Source organism: Balaenoptera musculus, chromosome 17 (genome assembly GCF_009873245.2).
Source record: "Balaenoptera musculus isolate JJ_BM4_2016_0621 chromosome 17, mBalMus1.pri.v3, whole genome shotgun sequence".
Lineage (NCBI taxonomy): Eukaryota > Metazoa > Chordata > Mammalia > Artiodactyla > Balaenopteridae > Balaenoptera > Balaenoptera musculus.
This window is the reverse complement of record NC_045801.1, coordinates 32,828,144-32,847,282: the sequence shown is the minus strand read 5'-3', so window position 1 is coordinate 32,847,282 and position 19,139 is coordinate 32,828,144. Positions and strand designations below refer to the sequence as shown.

The 19,139-nt window shown below is 40.4% G+C and overlaps 1 protein-coding gene and 1 non-coding gene across 2 annotated transcripts in view; both read right to left on the bottom strand.

The window, feature by feature from the left end:
- DPYS (dihydropyrimidinase) overlaps positions 1-19,139 on the bottom strand; it is a 70,356-nt gene that overhangs the window by 36,729 nt on the left and 14,488 nt on the right. The window contains exons 2-4 of the mRNA XM_036830954.1: positions 18,363-18,521; positions 12,848-13,027; positions 11,400-11,589 (exon numbers count right to left, since the gene is read on the bottom strand). Of these exons, the coding sequence (XP_036686849.1) occupies positions 11,400-11,589; positions 12,848-13,027; positions 18,363-18,521 (529 nt within the window). The remainder of the gene's footprint in view (positions 1-11,399; positions 11,590-12,847; positions 13,028-18,362; positions 18,522-19,139) is intronic.
- Positions 13,325-13,397, bottom strand: TRNAG-CCC. Its single transcript has one exon. It is a non-coding gene; the product is annotated as a tRNA-Gly (tRNA).

The window sequence follows — 19,139 nt, the reverse complement described above, 5'->3', positions numbered from 1 at the left end:
TCAAACTACTGTTAATAAAAGTTATCCTCCAAGAACTTAGCCACGGCTAATATCCTTCACTTTCACGATATACACACATTAGGTGAATCCCACCCCGTTTCTTTCTGTCCTATTCCCAGAAAAGAGGAAATGCCGTTAGTATCTCCTTCTGGTGTACCGAACAAGAAACAATCACTTTTGGGAATTCCCTAGTGGTGCAGTGGTTAAGAATCCGCCTGCCAATGCAGGGGACATGGGTTCAAGCCCTGGTCCAGGAAGATCCCACATGCTGCAGAGCGACTAAGCCCGTGTGCCACAACTACTGAGCCTGCGCACCACAACTACTGAAGCTCATGCGCCTAGAGCCCGGGCTCCGCAACAAGAGAAGCCACCGCAATGAGAAGCCCGCACACCACAATGAAGAGTAGCCCCCGCTCGCTGCAACTAGAGAAAGCCCACGTGCAGCAATGAATACCCAATGCAGCCAAAAAAAAAAAAAAAAAGAAACAATCACTTTTAACATGAACTAAGAGGTAATGCACTATTTACTGGAGAGATAACAGGACAGGCATGGTATTGTATTTGCAGGTACAAAGAGACCTTCCTATTCCAAGAGAACTTCTTATGGATGCTTGGACAATGAAAAACTCAGATTCTTGATCTGCAATCGCTTTACAAGTTGCCAACTCAGGATTTTTCCTGGTACTTCATTACAGAGGAAAGAGTCTAATCACATGTTCTGTTCAATCATTTGGCCCATCAAGGTGGTATGGGAATACAGTTCCAAAATTTCTACAATTTTAATAGCTCTCAGGAAAAATTAAAAGTGTCAGCATCTACCAGGAGTTTGCCAGGACTCTTTTGAAACCAGATGACAGGTAATTTCCTTGGAAGGGCTTAGCACCTTTAAAATATGACGTGCCACTTTTTTGGTATATACAACAATCTCTTCGTTAACAGGGTTATTTTCAACTGTCTCCCCATTTATTATCTGTAAGTACTTAAAAAAATGAAAAAATAAAAAAGTAAAAATTTCTAACTATTCTTCCCTGTATTTCACAATGGTTCTAAGACACTTTTCAAAGCACTAAACAGCATGCAAGCTGTAAAAAGGAAACAAGGGGCCTGGATAATACATAAATTGAAGAATCAAACTAGATTAATTAAGCATAATGGCGGGTTCTGTTAGATTTGGGCCAGAAATAAAGTAGTAATAAACATATCTAATGTATGTATAGCACTCTAGAGTTTGCAAATACAGCTTGAAGATCATATACCTTACTTGACCTTCATGGCAACCCAAACACTGATTTGACAGACAAAGAAACTGACACTCAATAAGACTAATTTGTCTATGACACAGGGGTAGTGAGTGGTACATTAGAATTAGAATCCTAGTATACTGATAACATACCATACATACGCAGTATGTTAGTAGGCAAAGTATCATTTTTCATTTCTTGGTAAAGAGCATGTATTTTTAAAAGTCAACCATAAGATCTGTGGACATGGTTAAGCAATTTTCCAATTTCACTTACTGGTTTGATTTGCTACACTTAACAGGTTAGTAATGAAAAGTCCTAAATCTGTCCTAGTCTGATACTCTCCTGATTACATTCGCGACCAGACGATTTCAGCAACTCCTGGGAGACAGTACATATCCATCATTAATATCCTCCCACTGTCTCAGCAAGTTTCACATTATGTTGTATCCTGTCTCCCCATACGTGTTCTCTCCTTCTTTCTCCATCCTTTAGCTCAAAACCAAAAAAGAGTCTTCACTTATGATGCAATCTCCCAGTTAAAGGAGTTCCGCTCTCTGAGAGATTGTTACGACTTCCAAATAGTGAAACATGTCAAACCAACCAAAACTACGCCCCATCCCTGACCAGACAGCCCATTGTTTATTAGATGAAAGTGACAGAGCAGATGTTAACATCTTGTCTGAATTTGGGAGCAGCATGTAATCAAGTCATGGGATCTTTTAGAAAAGGTTGAAAGATGCAGAGAAGCTGGCATAGGTGCCCAGGAGTGGAAGCACTGCCTGCCAAACAGAAGGCCAAACGCTTTTATAAAAATAATTTCTCCCAGCGAGAAGGATAAAGTAGAACCTTCCTGGGCTTTGCTTGCATTCAAACTATTACACTTACAAAGAAAGAAAATAATTGAGAAGGAAAATATGTAGAAGCAGCATAATAAAGTAGATCACACAGATTTAGGTTCAAATCCTGATCTTGCTTTTAGTTGGTGACCTTGTGCATGATAAGTCATTGTTCTTGGTCTCAGTTTTTCTCATCTATGAAATGGGATCATAAAGTCCCTCTAGTGTGGCAATTTTGTGAGGATCAAACAACTTAACGTATACGAAAATACCTAGCATCTTCCTGGGATCCTGCAGTCACTTCATGTTATGAGCTGAATTGTGTCCCTTGTCAAAATTCACATGTTAAAGTCCTAACCCCCAGTATCTCAGAATGTGACTGTATTTGGAGATAGGGCGCTTTAAAGAGGTAATTAGGTTAAAATGAGGTCATTAGAAGTGAGCCCTCATTCAATACGACTGGGGTCCTTATAAGGAGAGGAAATCTGGACACACACACACACACAGAGGGAAGACAACGTGAAGACACAGGGAGGAGACAGCCCTTCCAAGCCAAGGAGAGAGGTCTGGAGCGCACGCATCCTTCCTTCAGTGCCCACAGGAAAACCAATGTTGCCAACACTTAGGTCTTGAACTTCTAGCCTCCAGGACTGTAAGAAAATTAATTTCCGTTGTTTTAAGCCACCCAGTCTGTGGTACTTTGTTAGAGCAGCAAACAAATACATTCTACAAATGTTAGTTTCCTTATGGTTACACAATTCTTTTTTTTTTTTTTAATCTTTTAAAATGGGCAGTCTTGAACTGCTTTGCAGTTGGACATAAGGTAAATCATCTTGTTCTAAATTTAAAGGACAAGGGATGTTCGGATGTTCATGCACAAGAGAGAAAAAAGGAAGCCTGAGATTCAAATCCACCTTAACTCGGGCACACATCAACCCTTTCTTAGGAAAAGCACTGGTTACCAAGCATCAGCTCATAGTATTTGCGTGAGATTTGGTTTTCTCTATTCAGCACCAACAAGCAGGGGGCAGTGTGACCACATGGGCAGAGAGTGGCCTCTGTGTGGCCCTTTTTCCCTGTTAGTCCCCAAATACAAAAGAAATACGCTGTGGGGGGGGGGGCAGAGTTTAAATAAAATGGAAAATAGGACATCTAAACCTCTCTGTAAGAGAAGTTTATATTTTACAGCAATAAGCCTAGAAAATAAAGCTTTCTACAACATGGAAAACCAAAACCAAAGCAAAGCAAAGCAAACAAAAACCCCCAACCATCATGTAGCCCAGTTCACTGTGAGCTACCTGAGAACCAAAGTTATCTTAATCATTTTTGCAAATCCAATGCCAAGAGCACAGTGCCAAGCATATATTAGATGTCCAATAACTTGGTTTTTTATGAAAAGCATAAAGAAAACATTTTATTAATAAGTTCAAGTGAGAGTCATATTTATACCCTAAAGACACAAATATGGATATAAAATAGAATTAGCTTTATTAAGGTAAATCAAAACAAGTTAAACAGGGAACTAAAAAAAAGTACTGAAAATTTCAGTCATTAATTGGTAAACAAATTTATTATAACAGATATACACCAAAGAGAGCATCAAGTAAGTTGCTGGGAGAAATCGCCACCATTCTAAGCAAAGCACCAGAAAAGTAATGAATCCATATGCATGCAAGTCTTACTGGGAGGTGGGAAGGAGAGGTGAACAATATGTTTTTTTAAACATTATTAATTCCATATGTCAATACACGGCAGAAAAGGAACATCGATACCCAAAGCTACTCAAACCAAAGTAAAAAGTACCTCTGCCACTGAAACAAATGACATATATTGACACATATACTATTTGGACAAAGACTAGAGTACAGTGAGTGAGAGAGGTCTGAGAGTGGTAGGTGGGAACTTGTATATGAGATACAATTTCAGCTGGTTTGTCCAACTTTATACTGGGGGTATGGAGCAAGGGAGGGGGGATTCTGCTTCTGGAAGAAAAGGATAACACTCTAGGGACAGCCTTCTGATTCCTTTGCCTCATTTTTTGCAAAAGTGGCTTCTCACAGTAAAGATGGGAACTAACCTAGTTACTCAACTTAGATTAACTGAGACTTGAAATAAGCATGAAATTGAAATTCCTTGCAAACGGTCAAAGGCAACTCAGCTTTCCATGGCTTGCATGTGAAAGCTTTCTTCTTTTCCCTGTAACCTGCTTTTCACTTTTTATTGCAGGTGCTGAATGCTAAAAGGAAATATCATGGTAGGGAAACCGCAGGCTTTGAAAGAAAGTTGATGGACTGAACATGCATTCCCGTCTCTTGCTTCCCAGTTCACATCAAACCCTGGTGAAGACGTACAACAGATGAACAAAATCCAAAACTGTGCTGAGAATAAAAAGAGGAACCATGGCCGACCAGAGGTTATGACAGATTGTAGGAAGACAGAAAGCTGATGGGATGGCAATGCTTATAAAGGAAAGTAGAAGCAGCTACAGCTTGAACTCAAACGAGCAGAAGGGTCATGACAGACATTCCTCCTGGTGTGGGGAAGGGGATGAGTTGGGGCAGTTAGCCCTCATCCCACCCTCTGCCTGGGGAACAAAGCTTTCTAAGGTGGTGCTGATGCTACAGAGTGAAGCTCACCTGAAAACCGAAGCTCACCAGTGACCACGCCCCATTTACATTCACAAAGTTCATAGTCTCATTGTTGCTGCTCTCATTTGGGGGCGGGGCCTGCTCAACAGCAGAGGGAATCCACACCAGCTCCTTACTCTAATCACCTGAACTGTCCAGTCATGAATACAGACAGCCCAAGATCACCAGACACTTAAAGAAAAAACAAACAACATAAAAAGAAGGGCCAAGATGTTTAAAAAAAAAACTGAAAAATTGACTCAGCAAGAAACAAAGATAATCCAGGAAACAGAATTAAAAAAAAAAAAAATCTCTGTTAGTATTCTAATGAGGTCAAAAAGATCTCATCTATTGAAGGAAAAAAATTTAAAAGTAAGCAACTGTAGGAAAAAAAAAAGAGCTATCAGAGAACAAGTGTTTTCTTGGAAATAAATATATGATTACCAAAATTAAAGTTTATTAGAAGGAAAGAAGAAGTAAACAAAATCCTTTCCTAAAATACAGAGCAAAAAGCAGGTTTTTTTAAAGGTGAAAGTAGTTAAAGGACATGGAGGCTTAGTTCAAGAGGTCTTATACTGGAGTTCCAAGAGAGGAACAGAGAAAATTAATATGAAGGAAATAATAGAAGAAAAATTTTCAGAATCAAAGATCAGCCTTCAGGGGCTTCCCTGGTGGCGCAGTGGTTAAGAATCTGCCTGCCAATGCAGGGGACACGGGTTCGAGCCCTGGTCTGGGAAGATCCCACATGCCACGGAGCAACTAAGCCCGTGAGCCACAACTACTGAGCCTGCGCGTCTGGAGCCTGTGCTCCGCAACGGGAGAGGCCGCGACAGTGAGAGGCCCGTGCACCGCGATGAAGAGTGGCCCCCGCTTGCCGCAACTAGAGAAAGCCCTCGCACAGAAACGAAGACCCAACACAGCCAAAAATAAATAAATACATTAAAAAAAAAAAAAATCAGCCTTCAGATTAAACAGACATCTGAACATGAAGGTGAATTTTTAAAAATCCTACTGCTAAACATAGTTTTAATATAATTTCTGGAAGTCTAAAATGAAGAGGAAATATAAAAATCTTCCGGATGGTGAAAAAAGTGACAAACGGACATGAATTTTATTGGCATTTGTCTATGTATCAGTAACACTAGACGCCAGAAGAGAATGAAATGGTGCCCTTATAATTCACAAGGAAGTAATTCTGAACCTAGAATTCTATGTCCATTCAAGTTGCAAACAAGCTTGAGGACAAAGAATCAGAAAATTTACCTTCTAACACTCTTCCTTTAAAACTCACATGAGAGGGACTTCCCTGGTGGTCCAGTGGTTAAGAATCTGCCTTCCAGCACAGGGGACACAGGGAACTAAGATCCCACATGCTGCAGGGCAACTAAGCCCCGATGCAGCGAAATAACTAACTAAATAAATATTTTTTTTAAAAATCACATGAGAGGGGCTTCCCTGGTGGCGCAGTGGTTGAGAATCTGCCTGCCAATGCAGGGGACATGGGTTCGAGCCCTGGTCTGGGAAGATCCCACATGCCGCAGAGCAACTGGGCCCATGAGCCACAACTACTGAGCCTGAGCGTCTGGAGCCTCTGCTCCGCAACAAGAGAGGCCGCGATAGTGAGAGGCCCACGCGCCGCGATGAAGAGTGGCCCCCACTTGCCGCAACTGGAGAAAGCCCTCGTACAGAAATGAAGACCCAACACAGCCAAAAATAAAAATAATAAATAAATAATAAATACAAAATTTAAAAACAAAAACATAAAATCTGGAAAAAAGTTGAACACCTATATATCCACTGCAGACTTTACAATTAGTATTTAAAAAAAAAAAAATTACATGAGAATCTTCAGAGTAATTCAAGGAAAGGGGAGAGATGGGATCCAAGAAACAGTATATCCAACCTAGGATTCTGTGAAAAGAAATCCAAGGATGGCATCTCTACAGCTTGGAAAGTATAAAAATAAAGCAGAAAGCCAAAAGATTCTCCTCCTAAAAAAATATCTCTGCAAGAAGAGCTGATTCATTTCAATAGAAGCTGATTCCATTCAATAGAAGGTTTGAGGTAGAAGCTGGAAAATCTTCATGATATAGTAAAGAAGGTGTACATGTTTCTTTTCTGAACCTATATTCAAAAGAGCTAACTGGAAAAATTCCAAGCCCAAAAAAACTTTACAAGACAATAATGGTCTAAATATGTAGCCAATTAAAATAAGGCATGCCGTTAATCTTATGGGAGTGTAGGAAAGGAAACCCACTTCACCTTGACACTTGGCGATGGCCTCTCCAAGAGTTAAATGACATTAGCTTTCACTCTCAAGTTAGTGATATAAATTCCTCTGAGGTTCTCTTCTCCTGAATTGTTTCTACCAAGAAGAATATTTCCACAATCTTACTTTATAACAGTTCTAAATTTTAGACCTAACCTATAGACAAAGCTTGGAAGACCTGATTCTAGTTCTAGAGCCAACTGAAAATGCGGTAACTCCTGTCCATGTAAAGATAATAATACGGCTGAAAGAAGTCGGGAGGGGGCAGAGAGGGTGATGCTGGGCCTCTCAATTCCTTCTCAGCCTAGTAGAGAATAAAGAGATACCACACACAAAAAATAGCCAAAATACATAAATTTAAGTAATATTACCTGAAGTGAACATTTACTACTAACAAAACTCAGGAGGTGAGAGGTAAGATTTATGTAGGCTAGACTGTTCTTTTTTCATCACTCAGAGTCAAGTGATACTGTCAAAAATTTATAAGTCACTACTTACAAATTTATGGTTTAGAAATTTGAAGGAAACCACCAAAAAAACAGACATGGTTAAAAATTGCTAGTTCCAAGGACTGAGCTGAGAGAGATAGAAGATGTTTACTCTTCACTTAATAGATTCTTGATCATTTCCATTTCTGGAATGTTTTCTCCTTTTAACAATGATAAAAAAATAACAAAATGATGGCAATATTTTAAATAAATTTGTTAAAAATGTAAGGCCAATAAACAAAACCAATTAAATATAAACTTGGTATCTGCATTTCCCAACTCTGTAAACTGATTTCTTCTGGAACAGGGTGGAGGGTAAGAAAAAATGTGGGCTTTGGAGTTGGATAGACTTGAATTTCAGGTTTAGCACGTACTAGTAAAGTGATCATGGGCTTAATTTACCAAACTTTTCCAAGCCTCAATTTCATCAGTCACAAAACAGTGAAAAAATTTAGCTTGAAGCATTGTTATGACAATTTAAAAAAATATTGTATATTACAATGCATTGATGAGATAATATATAATAAAACTTGAAATGAGATAAAGGATATATTAAAATATGTGCCAAGCACATATTAAGCACTCAACAAAGTTAGCTGCTATAATCATTAACCCTCAGGTCGCTATCTTTGGGGTATATAGTTGGCAATTCAACAATAAAATCCAAGGTAATAAGAGCATTGTATTGCTAGGCAACTACAATAGAGACAGTTACTAATCGGGTATCTTTTGTGCCTCCTGGGGCAGTGAGTCTCAAATTCAATACGCATAGCAATCACCTGGGGTTCTGGTTATAAGGGCACATTCTGATTCAGTGCATCTGCGATGAGGTCCAAGGACCTGCATCGCTAACGAGCTCTCACGGGATGTCAGCACTGTGTTCCAGGGACCACACTCTGAGTGGCAAGGCCCTAGATGATGGAATGGGCTGGCAAAGGTATCTACAGATGTTCATATTACAAATCTATAAGGCTGAATTTTTTCTTCTTTAAACAAGATAACAATGAATAGATGTATCTTGCTCTTTTATGTTCAGAAATTACGTTAGATAATAAATGCATACAGAGTAGAGGAATCTTCTATAAAAGGTCAGTGTGTCCACCAGCTCTTGTCACTCTGTACTCCCCATGGATCTGCCCTTGGATTGGCTGATGCAGTCACCATGTGAATGGATTGACACTGCTTGACCACCTGTGAGAGGTCACATGCCAGCGATGGAACAATCTCTCGTGCTAATTTATTCTGGACCTCTGCTGCCTCTGAAAATTGCGCGTTAGAGTATTTTCACAAGTGTTATTACGGTAAATCATTTGGGCTGACATTTTAAGTATTTCATGTTTACAACCCCTTTGCAAAGGGATTTAGCAACGTCCAAAAAGTAGATATGCACTTGCCCTTTGAACCATTTCCAGGTTCTCATTTCTAGGACTCTACCCTGAGGCTACCCTTTTGTGGGAGACAGAATAATGGTGCCCCAAAGATGTCCATGTCCTAATCCCCATAGCCTGTGAATATGTTAACCCTACTTGGCAGAAGGGACTTCACCGATGTGAGTAAATTAAGGATCTTGAGATAGGGAGATTATCCTGAATTAATTAGGTGGGTTCAATGTCATCCAAGGACCCTTAAAGTAGAAGAGAGAGATCAGAATAATGCAATGTTCTCCATCCACCATTGCTGGCTGTGAAGATGGAGAAGATGGAGGAAGGGAGACAGGAACAAAGGAATGTAGGTGGTCTCTAGAAGCTAGAGAAGGCAAGGAAGGGCATACCCCCTAGAGCCTCCAGAAGGAACACAGCCCTGCTAACACCTTGGTTCCAGCCCAGTGTGACCGATTGCAGACTTCCGACCTCCAGAGCTATAAGATAATAAATTTGTGTTGTTTTAAGCCATTAGGTTTGCTGTAATTTGTTACAGCAGTAATAGGAGACTAATACACCTTCCACAAATATGAAATAGCATAGGCATAGGACATCACTGTGGTTTTATTTGTAACAGCTAAAGATTGGAAACGACCCAAATATCCATAATTAGAGACTAGTTGAACAAATACAGTGGCATGCTCTGCACCTGTAAACAAGAATGAGGAGGCTCTCTATACCTAATATGAGCTGACCTTTAGGACATATTTTCAAGTAGGAAAAAACAAGATACAGAACACTATGGATTTTACCTTTCAAGTAGGAAAGAAAGAGAAATAAAAATATAGATATGTTCCTTTTTCATAAAGAGAAACACTACAGGGTAGGCCAGAAATAAACTAATAAAAATAATTACTTATGGGGTATGTGATGAAGAAGCTAGGGAAGGAAGCAAGATATCTCTGAGAATATATCTTTTAATATATCACTTTGACTTTTGGGCCAGGTACACGTTTTACATATTCAAAATATAAAATTATATTTAAAAATAATTTAAAATAAAATTAAAATATTCATATTTAATTTTAATAGTTTTCTGCCTACGATTTACATTCTAAAACCTTCCCTAGACTTACTCCGCTGCTAATGGAATTCTATCCCAATGCAAAATAAATACTCTAATCGAGAAACTGTTTCCTGACAGAACTGGCAAAATCACAGATTGCTGGTGGGTTAAGATTGACCATTTCTGCTGATTTTGCTGTTTGTTAAACCATATTCTGACATTACGGACCTAACTGACAGGCTATGGGACACACGGTACACCACTTGCAAAGCAAATAGAGAAAACCAATTTCATAGAGCTAGCAACGGCGCCATCTGGTGGCAAAACCTAAAGCTATAACTTAAAATTGAAGTACAGATTCTTTTTGAAGTGGTGTGCTCTTTTATACTGAAATTATACTATATGTGGGGAAAAAAAGCAACCAGAAATGGCTGGTAGTAAGACCTTATTAACTCCTGTGTGAAACTGAGGTGACTCTTAGTACACGATACTGATATATTACATTTAAAAATGCATTTAGCTTGCACAAAATCCTTATTGAAACTCAAGCAACAAGAAGCAATTTTGAAAAAATTTATTTTAGTGTCAATTATAGACATGCCAAATCTATTTTCATAGTTTTTAAGATCCATGTTATAAAAATGCAGCCAGTTTCAGTTTAAAAAAACAAATAGCCAGGATGATTTACACAACGATTTCTGATTATCCAGGTTCCTAAAAGTGAGAGATAGAAACCAGTACCACATCCCAGAAGGGTCTAAAGTACTGAATAAAACACACCTTATTTGTTTTTCATTCTTCCTTTCCCAGTACTGGCCAATGAATAAAATTATTTCCATGTTCAATTCTTATCAAAAATAGGAGATTTTCTCTTTCTTTTAAGTTGACTGTTTACATATAAAATTACACTATAGAAGTGAGGCAATTAAGCAATTTGGAGTAAACATAACTTTGCTTTAAAAATCTTAAAAGAATTGTCATAAAAACACTATTTGGATAATTGCTTCAATCGCGCCAACAACCAAGTTGCTGTGAGACAAATCAATTCGATTCAAAAGAAATTTGTGGAGCACCTACTGTGTGCCCTGCCTGACCCTGATTCAGGTACTGGAAGGGCTAGCGGAGGTGCCTAAGAGCCAGGGAAGCTTCTGTAAAGTTCACTGGAGAGTTGGCAGTTAGTGGTGTGAAGGGCGGGGCTTGCGGCTGAAGAGGGCAGAAACAGACAGACGTGTAAGACTGCGAGAACACAGAAAGGATGCTAATAAAAAGGGAGGAAGAATCCTTGGGATTGGGATTGACATATATACACCAATATGTATAAAATAGATAACCAATAGGAACCTGCTGTATAAAAAAATAAAATTCAAAGATTCAAAATAAAAAAGAAAGAAAAGTTGTGGAAATTCATGGGCAACTTTCTGATAAGCAAAAGCAGGGGTTGGCGTTATTTTACCTTACTCTTCAGCTAACAGTACTAGTTGTAAGCGAGGCTACAGTTCAGGAATTACCATCCCTCCTGGCATCTGCTATCACCCTTGCTGCGGACTTGCTCATCACGTGCACGACGCACAGAGGGCAGTTCACGGCGCCGGCTATGGTGACGGCTCTCAGCGTGGCCTCTGCCTCCACCGCTTCTGGGCGGCTCAGCTCATGGCCCTCGGGACCCGTTATCCCCAAAGCCAACATCTTCTTCGCTCCCTAAAAAAGGCAGCAGGAACATGCACACCGGTGAGAAAGGTTTACTAACGACAACTCCCATAATTTTGTTGGGAAACGAATGCACTGCCAGGCTTTTATTTTAGATCTAATAGGTATAGGTGTGTGTGACTGTGGCGTAGACAGTGTGTGTTTTGGGTAAAAATAATCTACTACTCTCAAAGCATGTGTTAATTTTTCATATACATATTTCACAATCAAATTATTTTGATTGAAAAGGTGACAAAGATAATGAGGTCTGTTCTAATTACAGTCTTTGAAAAGTAGTGTCCATATTTAAGACTTTTTATTGGTTCAGAACAAAATATAATAAAACAAAGTATTCTAGTCCCCCATATTATATCCTTGATGAAGCGACTCATGCTATTATGTAATTAGTTCTACGTTTTACTGATTCATTCTCTTCACTGCCTCCTCCCCCAATCCACGGAGTGATATTAGACCAGTATTTCCTCTCTCCAAAAGTGTTATTCCTTCCTTACAAAAAAGGCAGGAAGTCAAGACTCAGAGTGTCAAAATGACTCGCCTGGTGTCACACAGCTAGGACGCGGAGGAGTCCAGTTTAAACCTGGTGTGTTTGAGCTTACAGCTCATGCTTTCCTCTTATCAGCCCCCCTGCCCACCACACCCCCCCCCATCCTGGCCATGGGGCCTCCATCTCACTGACTTTAATGGGAAGTGAGCCCAGGGAGAGAGAAAGATCAGCTAACATAAAGGGTAAGAGACAGCTCTTTAAATCTTGCAGATGGTGTACCCTTCGGGCATTAATAATGGAACTAACATGAGAAATATCATCTAGATTCCTCCACAGCACATTTTAATACCCAGTTTCTGAAAAGAATGGGGCTTTAAACAGCTACCTAATGCACTGCTTTAGTCATCAGATTTCACCGATGTCCACACTTTGGCATTCTGAACCAGCAGCTTGAGCTACCTAAAAAAAAAAAAATGCTAGGGACACAAAGAAAAATATTTGTGTTTTTAGAATAAACCTTGTCTGAGATCTAATAACTGATTTGAAAAAGGGAACTCCTCATTCCAATACATATACCACCTGCAAAAAACTCAGAGCCAGGCAGCAAGTAATTCAAGTCACGTGTTTCCAAGCCACATAAAATTAGTTTCTGAATTTCCTTTCTTCCAATCCATTAAAAGAATTTACCTACATGGGGCCAGTCATCCTCACCTTAAGTTATGGCCATTTTCATTTCTGTGGAAGTTCTGGAAGGCAGTTACTTACCTCTGCAATTCGGTCTCCATTTTCTGCATGAACTTGAGCAATTGCTCCAATTTCCTTGCACCGAGAGAAGACCTTGTACAGCTCCCCATCTCTCAGCATGTACAGATCTTTATAGGCCATAAACATCTTGAAGGAGTTCACACCTTTATCTTGGGTAAGGATTTTCATTTCTTCTTTAACCTAAAAGGGCACAAAAACCACAACAAAATGTCACTCTTTAATTTAAAGATAATATCAGCATTCTCCAAAATCTTGCATTCAGAAGAAAATGAAGTAAAATAAGGACATCAGTTGAACTCCAGAAAAATGTAATTAAGGTCTTGATCTTTCCCCTAGGTTAGACCTCATTTCATGTGATGAATTGCTGTCGCTACGATACTTTTATTTTTTTATTTTTTAAAATTATTTATTTATTTTGGCTGCGCTGGGTCTTAGTTGCGGCAGGCGGGATCTTTAGTTGCGGCATGTGGGATCTAGTTCCCTGACCGGGGATCGAACCCAGGCCCCCTGCATTGGGAGTGCAGAGTCTTAGCCACTGGACCACCAGGGAAGTCCCTACGATACTTTTAAATCATGAAAGAGTTAATAGTATTTCCCCCAAATACTTCATTGTTATACTTTATGAAATTCTCAGCATCTATCTCCTGATGAGAAGAAATTATTCTAGAACATGAAAACAAAGCCACTGGCAGCAACAGAAGCAATTGTGTCTCTAGAAGGAATCAGAGCTAATGCGAAGTAAGGGTTTGGGGTCAAATCTGAAACCTACAGGATGAGTTCAGAGATGAAGGTAGTGGAAGATGCAGACTGAGCCACTGGCAGCTCCTGGGAGTTGAGCGACTCTGGACCTGTCAGAAGCCTCAGGAGCCTTCTGGGTTGCCAACTAAAAGGTTCTGATCACCGATTCCAATGTGTGGAGGTGGGGAGGTTCCCCACCCTCACCAAGCAGCTCTCCAGACACCAGCAGGGGGGTATCCTACAATTAAACTCAATTTTCACACTGTCTACCTGCACCAGGTAGACTGCACTGGATTCCACAAGTTAAGCGTTCAGTGCTATGGGGTGTCCAGGTTGTTACCTGCACTTCTGACCAACTGGCTATAAGTCAGAGCTTCCCACAACCCCCTCCATGGGTTCGATTAATTTGCTAAAGCGGTTCACAGAACTCAGAGAAACATTTTACTTACTGGATCACCAGTTTATGATACAAGGAAACGATAAAGGATATAGATGAACATCTGGATGGAAGAGGTACGTCACAGGGCAAGGAATGGCGAAAGGGCACGGGGCTTGAATGCCCTCTCTGAGAGCGCCACTCTCCCCAAATCTCCATTTGGTCACCATCCTGGAAGCTCTCCAAATCCTATCCTTTTAGGTTGTTGCGGAGGCTCAATTACACAGGCATGATTGATTAAAGCATTGGCCATTGGCAACTGATCCAGACTCCAGCCCCTCTGCCCTCCCCGGAGGTCAGCTGGGTGGGACTGAAATTTTCAACCCTCTAATAATACAGTTGGCTCCTGGATCAATCAGCCCCCATCTTTAGGTGCGGTCTAAAAATCACCTCTTTAACATAATAAAAGACACCTTTGTTGCTCTCATCACTTAGGAAATTCCAGGCGTTTTAGGAGCTCTGTGCAGGAAATGGGAACGAAGACCAGACATGCATTTCTTATTATAAATTGTAACATCACACCAACGGTAAGGGACAAGTTCAGATCAAAACTAGCTTAGTAATTGCCCTTGCAGGTCCAATTCTAGTCTCATCAAAGACTAAAAACTTCAAAGGAAAAGTCAGAAGACTTGATCAAATAAAATTGCTTGAATTTCTACATGTTAAAAAAAAAAACCCCACACACATACAAATAAATATATATATATAACATAAAATATAAAACAAAAATATACAACAAAACATAAAAATGTATAACAGACATAGGATTATAGCTTTTAGTTAATAAAAAATTTAAAAAGAGTTATTGCTGTTTCTACTTGATAAGAAAAACCCTAACATTCTAGGTAAAAAATGTTACAGTTCAAACAGTATATACAAATGACTAATAAACATGGAAAAAATGTTAACCTTCCTACTGATTAAAAAGTACAAAATAGGGACTTCCCTGGTGGCACAGTGGTTAGGAATCCGCCTGCCAATGCAGGGGACATGGGTTCGATCCGGGAAGATCCCACGTGCCGCGGAGCAACTAAGCAGGTGCACCACAACTGCTGAGCCTGTGCTCTAGAGCTCGTGAGCCACGACTACTGAGCCTCCGTGCCACAACTACCGAAGCCCGCGTGCCTAGAGTCCGTGCTCCACAACAGGAGAAGCCACTGCAGTGAGAAGCCCACAGACAGCAATGAAGAGTAGCCCCTGCTCGCCAGAAGTAGAGAAAGCCCGCGGGCAGCAACGAAGACCCGACGCAGCCATAAATAAATAAATAAATAAATAAATTTATTTTTTAAAACAACGCAACTTTTCCCTACTGAATCAGTAAAGTTTTAAAAATGACAATATCACATATTAAGTTACTCACTTCCATCACTATTTATTCCTTTACTAATTTTCCTTACTTTCCTCCATGGCGCTTTATCACCTGGCATATAATATAGTTACTTGTTGATGGCCTGCCTCCTCCTCTAGAATTTCCACCCCATAAGAGCAGGGCCTTTGTACAGTTTGTCCCTTGCTATATCCTAGAATAGTGCCTGGTCCATAGTGGCCACTCAATAGCTTTTTGTTGGATGAATAAATGCATGAAAAGGAACGGCAAACACCAAAATGTTGAGAGTGGTCATCACTGAAATGATGGAATGGGTTCCAAGGTACATTAAGTGACAACAGCAAAGGTAGGACTTGGGATAGTGTGCCTCATTTTTTTAAGCTTCAAGTTCATATTTTCTACCATGAGTCTATTATTTTTTATAGTCAGAAAAAAAATGCTTTAAACATTGTTGGAATATTCACACGATGGGGTTCCCAAAGGGAATTATGATCTGCATTGCTCAGATGAAATACCTACTACTCCCTGAGTAGAAGAGCCTTTCTGAAGGTGACCTCGTTAAACGTCCCTGTCATCCACATCCATACCCATGGGTAAGTCTCACTATACTGTATTGCTCTCGCACCATCAGCACCACCTGGGAGCTTGTTAGAAATGCAGAATCTCAGGCCCTGCCCCAGACCTACTGCTATGGGTTGACTGTGTCCCCCCAGATTCATATGTTGAAGTCCTAACCCCCAGTACCAAACGTGACCTCACTTGTGTAAAAAATTAATAAATAGAAACCTCAATTAAGCGGATGTCGGGAGACCAGAAGGGGGAGCTCTCACACCTGCATATCAACACAGGGAAAAAAAAAAAAAAAAGACTCCTTTCTTGGCACGGGCTCAGCCAATGAAAAGTCACGGGCTCTTTGTTTACTACAGCCCTCCCAGCTTCCTTTCCCCCTCTATGAAAGCCTGCTCCTTCCCTTGCCCTGCGGGGACTTGCACGTGGCTGGCCAAGCTTGCAGACCCTGAACTGCAATTCTCTGCTGATCCCAAATAAACCCATCTTTGCTGGAGAAATACCCAGCAGTCTATTTGTTTCAGGTCAACATTTGGAAATAGGGGCATTGCAGATGTAATTAATTAAGATGAGGTCAGGGCTTCTCTGGTGGCACAGTGATTGAGAATCTGCCTGCCAATGCAGGGGACACGGGTTCGTGCCCTGGTCTGGGAAGATCCCACATGCCACGGAGCAACTAGGCCCGTGAGCCACAATTACTGGGCCTGTGCGTCTGGAGCCTGTGCCCCGCAACAAGAGAGGCCGCGACAGTGAGAGGCCCGCGCACCGCGATGAAGAGTGGCCCCCACTCGCCGCAACTACAGAAAGTCCTCGCACAGAAACGGAGACCCAACACACCCAAAAATAAATAAAAATAAATAAATTAAAAAAAAAACAACCTTTCAAAAAAAAAAAAGATGAGGTCAGCAGGGTGGACCACAATCCAATAAGATTGGTGTCTTTATTAAATGGGGAAATTTAGACACACACACACACACACACACACACACACACACACACAACATCATGTAAAGATGATGGCAGAAATTCAGGTGATGCTCCTACAAATCAAAGAATACCAGAGATTGTCAGGAAACCACCAGAAGCTGGTGAGAGGCATGAAAGAGATTCTTCCTCACAGCCCTCAGAAGGAACCAACACGGCCAACACCTTGATCTCAGACTTTTAGCCTCCGGAACTGTGAGACAGTACACTTCTGTTGTTTCAGCCACCCAATTTGTAGTTCTTTGTTACAGCGGCCCTAGCAAACTAATACACTTACTGAACATAATCTGTGCTTTAACAATATTCACCAGGTAATCATTTGCATATTAAAGTGTGAGAAACACTGGTAAGGGCAAACATCTTCACCTTTGCTCTATCTTATAAAACAAGAGAGGGAGGAAAGGAGGAAGCGAGACGGGAAAGAAGGAAGGGAGATAGAGAGGAAGGATGGGAGGGAGGGAGGGAAGAAGGAAGGTAGGAAGGTAGGAAGACCCTAAAAGCACGAAAGAGATAAGATGCCTCAGTTAGAATGGCGTTTCTGGGGAAAAATTAACTTTTTCTCTGGACTATAAACCTTGCTAGTATGTTTGCTGAACTATCTGTTAAAGACTGATTACTTGTTTTATATTAACTTGGTGTCTACAGTCCAAATTTTGGGAGGAAGGAGGGACATAAGTTACATGGTAACTTCAAATAAAGTCATCCCGTGAGCCCTTTCTGGCAAAACGAGTTCTGAATTAAGTTCAATGTGGAAAAACATGTTATTGATTTAAACCACAAGTAAAAGTTTCTTCCAAAGTACACATACATGTTTTCACGGGAAAAAAAAAAACATATTTTAACATCTCTCAAAACTGTCTTTTCTGTCTGAATCATGTTATCATTTCTGCCATGACCTAAATAATTAGCAGATACGGAAGGTTGTGTAAGCTCTGCTTTGAAATGCTTTGACCAGGTGTTGATGTTCGCAGAGCACCAGGTTAGTGCACAGCTGGGAGAAGGCCTTGAACACATTCCCAGTCTGTCGCTTCCTTGGTTTTTTCCCAGATATTAAAAACATTTCTAACTAAAGTTCTGATCTGTGGGAAAAGACTGCTTAAAAGTGTCCTGTATTGTTGAAGTTGAGAAGTCCAGTACTTTTAAAAATTACATTTAAAGTATTTACAATTCATGAATTAAATATTAGGAAAGTCTTTTGTGAATGAGTATAAGGGATTTATCCTACCACCTTCATATGCTTTAAAATTTTTTTTAGTTTTCTAAATTGATAATACCTCACCATGATTCAAAATTCAAACAGTACAAAAGAGTATGCAATGAAAAGTCTTCCCTCCAATTCTGACCTCCAGGAAGCAACCAACATCACCAGCTTCTTATGTTTTGACATTGCCTGTTCCTTGATCTTTGCACAGAGCAAGGACTAAAGGGCTAAATGGAAGAAACTGGACCCCCCAGTGGTTCACCTGCTCACTCCACCATGTCACCGCCACATGAAGGCTGTAGTCACAGCAGACTTTGGGATCAGCCCAGCTTCGCCAGGTCTCGAAGGCCTCGATGAGGGAGTGGCCTTTGTGAGGAATGGCGAAATCAAGGATCATGGTGGTGCCTCCTGCCAGGGCAGCCTGGAATCACAAGAGAGTTTCAACAGGTTAGCCAACAGTTTGCTAGTTGAGTCATTTATCTCCTTGAACAACATGCATTTGCAAGCACTCGGGCAAACTTGATGGGTCCAGGAAATTGCACAAAGATGCTGCCTGTTTAAAAGATCTAGAGAGACATGAATAGATGTCCCATAAATTAAAGTTTGAAGTATTAAAAGAGCTGGAATTGCTTCTGCAAAAAGAATGACACGTCTGATGAAATGAAAATGGCTTTGACCAAAGAAAATAGTGAAGGCTGTAAAGAAAAACCAAAATGGAAAAACAGAGAAGATTCAAACATTTTTCTTCTCAAGAAAACATCATTGTACAATCCATTTCATTAGAATCAATCTTGGTGAACTGTATCTCTAACTACACTGTGTTCCACACAGAATCCTGGGAGACTCACGTGATTCCCACCTCGCCTTCATTCCCCACAACCAACTGGTGACTCCTTAATTCTCAGCTGTCCCCTCTAATCCATCTCCAATGCTCTGGTCTTAGTGTCACCCCTCAGCTTGATCTTTATGTCCCCAATTTTGCTCTTACTTCCTCCAATGCAAACCCCTTTTTGCAATTAGGGGGAAATTCCAAAGCACA